The sequence below is a fragment of the Mesoplodon mirus genome, assembly GCF_964341445.2.
Source record: "Mesoplodon mirus genome assembly, chromosome: 18".
Taxonomy (NCBI): Eukaryota; Metazoa; Chordata; class Mammalia; order Artiodactyla; family Ziphiidae; genus Mesoplodon; species Mesoplodon mirus.
The window spans coordinates 23,577,141-23,587,643 of record NC_138994.1 but is presented as its reverse complement, the minus strand read 5'-3'; the positions used below and the strand labels follow the sequence as shown (position 1 = coordinate 23,587,643).

At 53.9% G+C, this 10,503-nt stretch overlaps 1 protein-coding gene across 1 annotated transcript in view; it reads right to left on the bottom strand.

Annotated features, from left to right (window-relative positions):
- Positions 1–1,279: 1,279 nt before the first annotated feature.
- Positions 1,280–10,503, bottom strand: part of RGS9 (regulator of G protein signaling 9) — a 30,179-nt gene continuing 20,955 nt past the window's right edge. The window contains exons 10-11 of the mRNA XM_082604232.1: positions 3,334–3,836; positions 1,280–1,938 (exon numbers count right to left, since the gene is read on the bottom strand). Of these exons, the coding sequence (XP_082460358.1) occupies positions 1,788–1,938; positions 3,334–3,836 (654 nt within the window). The 3' untranslated portion in view covers positions 1,280–1,787. The remainder of the gene's footprint in view (positions 1,939–3,333; positions 3,837–10,503) is intronic.

Here is a 10,503-nt window from a genome sequence, read left to right as displayed (position 1 = left end):
TTCCTTTCCCCTAGACGAGGGACTCTTGTGAGGCCCAAAGAGCGGATTCTGTAGAATCTAAGATGAGATACTCTTTCAGTGGTGAAGCATCTGTGTTCCCTGCAGGGGCAGTGAGTCTGGGTCTTGGGCACACACCTACCTGCGTTCATCTTTAGAGGCCTGCAGAGAGATGGCTCAGTGGCCCCAGTACTTATGGGCTAAATAAGGTAAGTTGTCTGAGGTTAAAAGCAAGTGAGGGGCTCCTACCTGCTAGTTGGATTCTGATGAAGCTGAGGATTAAATGTGAAGAGCATAATGAGTGTTTGGCAAATCACTTACTATCTTTTTTCCTATGAGGACTTTCCAGGCAACTTTTAAGAAATGTTTTATTTGCCATGTAATCTCAACCCACTGTCCAATCCAAGTATGAGCCCAGCGGGACCCTTTGGGGCAACACTTCAGGGCTTTGGGCAGAAACCAATGACAATATCGAGCAGCACAGGGCGTAAAACCCGCAACTTCTATTCCAGGGCTTCTCCACAGCGGCACTGAAATTTTAGATCAGATCATCTTCTGTCGTGGGGCGTGGGCTGCCCCGTTCACTGTAGGACGTTTAGCAACATCCCTGGCCTCTGCCCACTCGATGCCGGGATCACTCCCCGCCCTAGTCATGGCGTCTGCAAATGTCTCCAGGCCCTGCTCAACGCCCCCTGTGGGCAGAGCTGGACTCTGGTTGAGAACCGTCACTCTAGATGAATTCCACGAATTGAGAAGTCACAGCTGCATCCACGAGGGCTCAGCGCAGACTGCACTCATAGGGGGTGCTCCGTCAATGCTTGTTGGGGCTCCATCAAGGCGTGTTGAGTTAATAACTGGAGAAGAGGTGGGCGGGGTGCATCGAGGCCCAAACCTCCAGAAGTGCCTCCTACGTTCGTGCAGCGGACGTGAAAATGTCCGCTCAGGAGGCAAATGGACTGAGGGTCCCCAGCACGTCCACACCAGGGCCAGGCTGCCCACAGGGGCTCCCAGCCAATGACCTTGCTTGGTGGGGGTCCTAAGGCAGAACCATTCTCACAAGACACAGGCTCAAGGACACCCGGGCAGCCTGGCCAAAACTTTCTTGTAAATGTTCCGCCATCTGAGACTCCCTGCCCACCGCCTCCCCAGAGGTCAGCCCCGCACCGTGGTCTGAGAGCCCTCACCCTGTTCTCCAGCCTCCACCCATCATCCTTCACAGGCGTCTCCCCCAGCAATCCCCTTGCCCACCTCATCCCATCTTGGCCTCTGCTTCTGGGTGGATCAGAGCACACCTGGCGTTCTAGAAGGACGCTTTTCCCCAGCCCCCTCTTCCTGTGTGATGCCAGAGCCAGGGGCTTCCTCCCGGGGGGCTCCGTTGATGAGAGCATCACATAAAAACCAGTTTAGACAGGGAGGGAGTTCTTTGAAGTGATTCAGTTCCCTTTGTCCAGAAAACCAAAGAAGACGAGATTATCTCATAAATAGCTAATAAAACCAGACACACACTAACATTGCAATCCAAAAACACTTTGACAAGGTAACCTTTTATCGCTTTTAAGGCAGCAAGTCAAGTCCTCTGGTCCACATGCCTTTCTTCTGACCAAGGGTCAGGGTCGAGGGAAGGGGTAGGCCGGGGGAGCCCAGCCAGCGCACTCTTCTCCATCATCCATCCATCTTGTCTCTCCAATCCCCAAATACGATCTTAATGCACTTTGGTTTAGAGCAAGCATGTCCCGCGGCCCCATCCAGCCGAGTGTGCAGGAGTGACTGCCTAGCCCGGGGCCCCGGGCTCAGCTAGCTTTGCCCTCGGCCAGGCTCTCCCAGGGGCAGATGACCTCCTTTTCTATGGCCTGGTCGCTCCGTTCTCCTGTCCTCGTGTCCTCCGAGTCCATCAGGCAGGTCCCGCTCCCCACAGGCACATCCATTTTGATCTGGAAGAAGCTTCAGGCACAAGAGGAAAGCAGGTGTGTGGGGATAGGAGGTCACCAAATCCCCAACTCACCCTGACATCCCTGAAGGAGCGTGGACACAGGTGCATTTGCCAAAAGCTGTGTGTGCAGGGATTGGCTCGGTGGACCCCTTTCATTGGGGAAGGAGGGAGGCTCCTATTTTCCTGCTGAATGAAGGATAATTCAGAAAATGCTTTACTTTCATTTTCAAGGGGCTTGAGTTTTTATGGTTTTGATGAATTCAGGATGTTCCTATAGGACATGCCAGGACTTAATCCTCAGCCCCTTTAAACTACCTTCTGATGAAGTGGTGGCCACTGAGAACAGAGGTTTTAAAAGCCCCAAGCCTGTATGTGTGGCCTGGCTGTGGCCACAAAGCTAGAACATTCCCTCAGCAGAGCCAGTTGGGAGGAATCAACAGATATGTTCACCCTGGATCCTGACCCCTCCCCTCCCCCATCCCCGGATGCACAGTGCACCGCAGAAGCCAGATACTTGTGTATCCATGGCAACCTAAGACCTCAGCAGGCGCCTTCTTTCAACAAGACCTGGCAGGGCCAGACGCAGGAGCCTGTTGGTTGGTGCAAGGTTGCCCCCGCCACCTGCTGTCTCCCCCCCGAAACCAAATAAAGATGGGGGCTGATTCTTTGTTTTGCATTGTCTGTAACTTTTCTTTCTGCCCTGGTCCGCGAGTGATCAAGCGCCCCTCAGAGCCTCTGTTCTGCACCCAGAGAGCTGCTTCGGGGCAGGGAGTTCTCAGAGGTGCGAGCAGCACCACCCACGATGGGGTTTAGAGGGGCCACCCCTGCGCAGAGACTGGACACTGCCAGCGCCCCTGCAGCCCCTCTGAGCCACCGGGCAGGTGTGTGCAGGAAGGGGTGGGGGAGGGGAGGGAGTGCGGGGCCCCAGCACCACCTGTGGGTCCCACTGCTGCCACTGAGCTTTCCAGCCCTTTTAAAAATGCGATGGATTCATTAGATTAACGTTTTGGGGGTGGAGCAGGGTGTGTGGAAGAGTATAAAAAGGGGAAAAGAAGATGGAAAAGAAAGACACTCTTCTCCTTTTCCTCAGAAAGACAGGAGAGGGCAGCACTGAGTGTCTGGAAACTACCCAGAGGCCGAGGGATTTAATGGGCTTGTGGGTTGTGTCTGTTCTCCCAGAATCCTCCTTACCCAGCCCCCTACTGCCCCCCTAGCCCAGCCCCCAGCCCCCAGACCACAGAGCCTCGGTCCTCACCAGACATCCACGCAGGCCCGCGCGTGTGCGCGCACACACACCCCTCCATCACACACACACCCAAGCCCGCGCGTGCACACACACACACACCCCTCCATCACACACACGCACACGCACACACACACACACACACACACCCCTCCATCCTTACTTGGCTGCTCTCCGGGACCTCGGTCGTGGCAGCTGCCGGCCCGCGTCCCCCAGCGGCTGCACCTTCCCGTGGGGCACAGGGGGGCACCTGGGGGAGAGCCTGGCAAAGACCGGGGAGGCCAAACAGCCTCGTCTCAGGAACCGGCCGAGGGACAGGGTCACACGGGCCTTGGGAGGGGCCCGGGGCCGGGGCTGGTCCGCGGAGGCCCCGCCGGTCTCAGCGTCCGAGCGCCCGCGGGCGGCCTCCCGCTTCGGCTCCTCGCCCGGGGAGCCCTCCAAGGCCACCTCGATGGGCGAGGGGCAGACAGTGCTGCTGGGCCGCCGGAGGAAGCGGCTGGGCGAGGGGCAGACAGTGCTGCTGGGCCGCCGGAGGAAGCGGCCGGGCGAGGGGAAGGGCCTCCGCGGCGAGCGGCAGCGCGGGGAGCGGGGGCTGGACGGAGAGGGGGGCAGGTGGGCCCCGGTGTACACGGCCAGGTGAGGGCTGGGGGCCGCGCGCTGGCCCGGCTGCAGAGAAGGAGGGAGAGAGCGCCGAGTGAGCGGCGTGGCTGGTCCACGGCCCGCGGGCCGCGCTCGGATGACTCAGCCACCTGAGCACGCCGCACACAGACCTCCCACCAAGGGGCCTGACCGTCCCCAAGCCCTGGCTACGTCCCCAGGGCTGGGGGATTGCATCCCAGGGCACAGACAGCCCTTCTTCCAGGCCTGGGACACGGAGTGTGGCCAGGCTGGATTTCCAGTCGGCCTTGGACTCCGCCCCCAACGAGCAACGCCTGCACCCACGGTCCGTCCCGCCCTCCCTTCTCCATCCACGGTACAGCGTAAAGTCTGGAGACATCTAACACCCTTTTCACAGAGCAGCGGAGGTGCCAGGGGGAGAGCTGATCCTTCCAGGCCTAAGACCACCCGTCTTGTCCTGAGCCCTGACCCATGTCCACGGGTCACCCCTGGGGATGACCGGGCCCACCCTTTCCCATGCCCTTCCCCGCAGGCAGCGCAGCAGGACCTGGACCTTCTGCGGAGAAGGAGCCTGGAAACACAGACAAGGAGGTTATCGGTGGGGTAAAGGGGAAGTAGGTCAGCAGGTCAGCCTCCCTGGGCCATGGGGGCCAAGCAGGGGGCAGCGGCATGGGTTCAGGCACGCTGTCGGGAAGGCGCCCGAGAGAGCTTCATCTGAGCTGACGGCGGAAGTGAGAATCCGGATCCTCAGCAGGAAGGCTCTCTGCTCTCACTTCTCCTCGGCCTGCTTTGTGTCCCGCCCCTCCCCCGTCACCCCGAAGGCCTGCCCTGGCCACGTGCCACATCAAAGCCCAGTGTGGATGGAGCTGGGGGCTGTGCTGGTCCTGGCGGGGAGAGGGCTCCAGGGACAGCTGGACCAACACTGCCTCCAAGAGAGAAATGCCTTCAGGGAGGAAAAACCCTTTGAAACTGTCACAGCCACACAGATGTCCCGCTTAGAGGGAGCCACCTGCCCCCAGGGGCCTGGGCACTGCCCTGGGGCCCAAGGAGGGCAGCTCCGGGCGCTGAGCTGGAGTCTGCTGGCTTCTGAGGAGGGTGCTGGTCCCGACCTGAAGAGGGAAGGGCACATCCGAGAACAGCCCTGAGAGGAAAAGCAAGGCCAGGGGGCCACAGGGAGCTTTGCTGCCGGGGTGGGGGAGGGCGGTCTCTACTCTCTTCCACCAGCTCCCTGAAGCTCAAGCAACACTCGGTTCTGAAACAGCAGCTTGGAGGCACTGATGCTGTTCCACTGCTCAGACAGGCCGACAAACCAGAGCCAAGGCCCAGAGCCGAGGCAACTGGGTTATTATACTAATCATCATTGTGATTATTGTTAACATGCAGTGACAACTTAGCAAATGTGAGCTTTTGGGCTGAGCACTTTATGTGGACTATTGCATTTATCTCCCAGAGCCACTCGGTGAGGCAGTCAACTCTTATTATGCCCATTTTACAGATGAGAAAACTAAGGCTTCCAGAAGCCAAGCCCCAGGAACGCGGGGAATGGTGATCAGATTTTGCAAAACCAGGCTCACTGGCTCCGTAGTTTGCATCGCGCAGGGTGTCCGTTACAAATGCAGATCCCAGGCCCACCCCAGACCCACTGGAGGAGAACCTCACGGGGGGCACTCAGGGAAAGCAAAGTCTCACAAACTTTGCTTGTGAGAAGGAGATGCTTTGCAAGTAAGCGAGACCCAGTAAGTTCGGGGAGCTGTGCACTGCGCTTCCGACACCTGTCTCCTACAGGGCACAGTCTGCAAAGGAGAATAACAAGAGGGACGGCTGGGCCCTGATGAAGGGTTTGGGAGATGACTGTCAGGTGTACGGCCCTGCAGTTTATGAAGCACTTAAGATGTGCCAGGTGCGCAACGCATCTATTACCACCCCATTTTAGAGACCAGAATACTGAGGACCAGAGGGGTTCAGTACCGTCCCCAGGCTCCTACCACAGACCAGTGACTGTGGAACACAGAACTCTAAGGTGGCACCAAGATGCCTGCCCCTGCCCTTCAGGATGGGTGTGAGCTGTGGATGTCATGGGGCAGTCATCCCCCAAGGTCAGGCTATGGCATACGGCATAGGCGACTCTAAAAAGGGATTATCCCGGCGACCCTGATCTCATCACCTGTTCCCTTCAAATCTGAGTCTAGAAGCCAGAGAGACAGACGTCAGAGAGGTTCGGAACATGATTAGGAATTCAACGAGGGAGGTGTTCTCCATGGTTGGCTCTGAAGATGGAGGGTGTGGAGCACACAGCAAGGAGTTCGGGCGGCTTCTGGAAGCTGAGAGCAGCCCTCAGCCGACAGCTGGCAAAAAAAATGGGTCCCTCAGTCCCACGACAAGAGACGGAATCCTTCCAACGTGGAAGAGCCTCCAGATGAGAACACACACAGCCTCGCGACACCTTGACTGTGTACCCTGAACAGAGTCCTGCCCAGTCCCACCTGGCCAACTATGAGCTGGTAAATGGTGCTTGTCGGTGCTAATTTGTCCCTGGGGGATCGCTAACTAATCCAGTGACCAAATGAGACTCTGACTCCAGGTCCTTGTAACCCCAAAGCCTTTGTTTTTCCTACTGATCCACGCTGCCAGCCCATTGCCTGGGGGCTTTGTACGGGACTTGGGGTCCTGAGCCAAAACGCCAAACTAGGAACCAGGCTTTATTCAGAGAGATGGAGAGGCCTCAAGTTAAGCGAGGACACACCCACCCCCAGTTCGTTACCTTAAATCCCACTCACTCAGAATTTGCGGTCAACTCCTGCTATAATCCTCACTTTACAGATAAAAAAACAGAGGCTCATGGAGATGATGCAGCTTGACCAAGACGATATAGCTTAGCACAGCCAAGCCCCGCCAAGCCCCGCCACATCCCCCCGCCCAATTCTGGCCCTTCCTCTCCACCCCACCCCTCCCCCCAGCACCCGCTTTTTTCCAGGATGAATGACAGGACACGTTAGGAAGGTGGCTACTGTCCTGCTTCAATTACCTGGCCTGAGAAAGTCCCTTCTTCTGGGCAAACAGGCATCAGCCCAACTGGCCCTGGACACTCTGAGCAAGATGCCTTTTTCTACCCACTCCCACCACGACCCTGGCCCCTCCCATACCCACCACGGGTGTGAAGCAGCAAAGCAGCGGCGTGCGAGGCACGTGGCAAAGAAATGACACAACAGAGACACAGTGAAGGAGTGCTTGGCTTTGTTTTGTGCTGCTGTTTTATTCTGCTGCAGAAGGAGCATGACATGGAGTGCGTTCAGTGGCACGAGAACATGAGCACAGGCTTTTAATGAAAGGCAAAGCAGATGATGCAGAGATGCAACTCACTTTCCGTACAGAAACTGGCTGAGAATTTGCAGGAGACCCTGTGGCCACTTCCTGGGAGCAGGTAGGCGGAGAGGGCTGCCTTCCGGGGGCCGCATGCCATGCACCGGTTCCCCCTTCCCAGCCCCTCTCACTCGCCCTTTCCCTGCTGCCCCCAAAAGCAAATGAGCACAGTTGGACCTGTGGGGAAAAATCCACATGGGCGAACACCCCATTTCTCCTACGGGTCAGCTCATCTGCCACCGCCCAGCGCAAGACCTTCCCATCTTGAACAGACGAAACTGGGGACCCACAGACTGGCCAGTCACTACACTGCTGCTGGTCAGCCCTCTCCTAGGAACTGCGGACATACGACATGACATCAATTCCCCACTCTCTTCCCCTCAAATATATCCTAATGGTCCCTGGAGAGCTAGACTCTGAGAGAGAAGAGAAAGTAAGATGGTTTGGGTCAACAAGGCTTTCAATACACCTCAGGAAATGCCCTAAATAATAAAGAATAACGAACCACTGTACTGGGCAACACTGACAAATGCAAGGAAGAACAAGATTACTTTAAGACCATGAAGCTACTAGGGTTGGTGATGATGATACTGATGACAACAATGACGACAGTGATGGCGATGATGGTGATGATGGTGATGATGATGATGGTGATATTGATGATGATGATGGTGGTGATGATGGTGATGGTGATGGTGATGATGGTGGTGATGGTGATGGTGATGATGGTGAGGATGATGATGATGGTGGTGATGATGATGGTGATGATGGTGGTGATGGTGATGGTGATGATGGTGAGGATGATGATGGTGGTGATGGTGATGGTGATGGTGAGGATGATGGTGATGATGGTGATGATGGTGAGGAAGATGATGGTGATGGTGATGATGATGATGGTGGTGATGGTGATGATGGTGATGATGGTGATGGTGATGATGATGATGGTGATGATGGTGGTGATGGTGATGGTGATGGTGATGATGGTGGTGATGGTGATGGTGATGATGGTGAGGATGATGATGATGGTGGTGATGATGATGGTGATGATGGTGGTGATGGTGATGGTGATGATGATGATGGTGATGGTGATGATGGTGATGGTGATGGTGAGGATGATGGTGATGATGGTGAGGATGATGATGGTGGTGATGGTGGTGATGGTGATGGTGATGATGGTGAGGATGATGATGGTGGTGATGGTGATGGTGATGATGGTGAGGATGATGATGATGGTGGTGATGATGATGGTGATGATGGTGGTGATGGTGATGGTGATGGTGATGATGGTGGTGATGGTGATGGTGATGATGGTGAGGATGATGATGATGGTGGTGATGATGATGGTGATGATGGTGGTGATGGTGATGGTGATGATGGTGGTGATGATGGTGAGGAAGATGATGGTGATGGTGATGATGATGATGGTGGTGATGATGATGATGGTGGTGATGGTGATGATGGTGTTGATGATGGTGTGATGGTGATGGTGATAATGATGGTGATGGTGATGGTGAGGAAGATGATGGTGATGGTGATGATGATGATGGTGGTGATGATGATGGTGGTGATGGTGATGATGGCGATGATGGTGTGATGGTGATGGTGATAATGATGGTGATGGTGATGGTGAGGATGATGATGGTGATGATGGTGAGGAAGATGATGGTGGTGATGGTGATGATGGTGGTGATGGCGATGATGGTGGTGATGGCGATGATGGTGATGATGATGGTGTGATGGTGATGGTGATGATGATGGGGATGATGGTGGTGATGGTGATAATAATGATGGCTGTGACGACGATCACGGCAGCTAGCATTTACTGAGCACTTATCTGCCAGGCATTTTCCTAAGCACTCTACTCTACTCCCTAGCCCTTGTATTTCCACTCAACCCTCACAACAAAAGCAGTCTTTTCTCTAAAAGCCAAGCCTGAAAATGAATCCTGGTACCTTATGGCATAACTTATATTCTAGCATCAGATATACACCACGTGGGTAGAGAAACTCAAGCTGTTTACAATATGGCATTAATGGAATTAAGATGGTGCCTAAGTACGTGGCAGAATAGAGAATATCAAAGTAATTTAAATGTATCAATACTATTGTCCAAATAAATACTATTTTTACACCATTTGAGATTCAAATGGACCCTGTGGGGCTACTGTTAGTGCATCAAAGCTGGCAGGAGCAGATACCAGTGGCTGGAGTCTAGAAGCAGACACACTTCCAAAACCTCAAAACTGGGTAGGGCTCCTTTCTACCAAACATGAGAATTTCCTGGTGGATCCCCCTCGACCCCCCAGGCCAGACAATTCTCCCCCATCTCTGTGCTCCGCTAGTGTGTTGTACACCACCCAGCCTAGATCGCCTCCATGCACCCTTGTCAGCCCCTTGAGGGCAGAGAACACCTCGTCCATTTTTGCATCTGTGCCATAGCACCCACCATGGGCTCTCACACAAAACAGGTGTTTAAAATACATTTGTGGATGGAGATTAAGAGGTACAAACTACTAGGTATAAAATAAATGATACCAGGACGTAACGTACAGCACAGGGAATATAGCCAACGTTTTATAATAAGTTTAAACGGGGTATAAGCTATAAAAATATTGAATCACTATGTTGTACACCTGAAACTAATATAATATTGTAAACCAACTATACTTTAATAATAAAAAATATATAGAATACACTTGTGGAACGCATCCAGAAGTGAAGCCAAGTGTCATCTCCCTTCCTTCAGACGGGTAATGTGGTAGCAATCATCCGTCCAATAAGGAACGATAACCTACTTTGTTGACATGTCTGTGCCTCTCCTTTGACTGGGGATTCTTGTGTGTCTGACACTGAGAAGGTTTCCATCAATGCGTGCACCACACCTACTATGCGTCTGACACAGAGCACTGGGTACTCTGCAGGAGGATGACAGGCACATGACGCAGACATGTCTCATGAGTGAGGAGTGGGCTGGTGAATCGCTGAGTCAAAGATGAACAAGACATACTCTGTGTCCTGAAGAATTCAAGGTGCATTTCAACCACCCTACCACCATTTTGCTAGGTGTGTAACCTCAGCTCATACAGGGGTAACTAGGATGGAGGGCAAATACCTGGAGTTCCATGCTTCTCAAACTTTCCCACAGAAGTAGGCCAAACAGCAGGAGAACTGGGCAACCATGCTCTCCCAAGAGTCTGAGGGCAAAAGCCTGAATCTGCCACAGCCAGGCATGAGATATCTTTGATGTCTCAGCTTTTATCTTAAAAAATTCATGCACATCTTGCAGTCTAATTCATAATATATTCATGATTATTTTAGTGTAAAAATTTAAAAATTATCTAACTTCCTTCCCATTG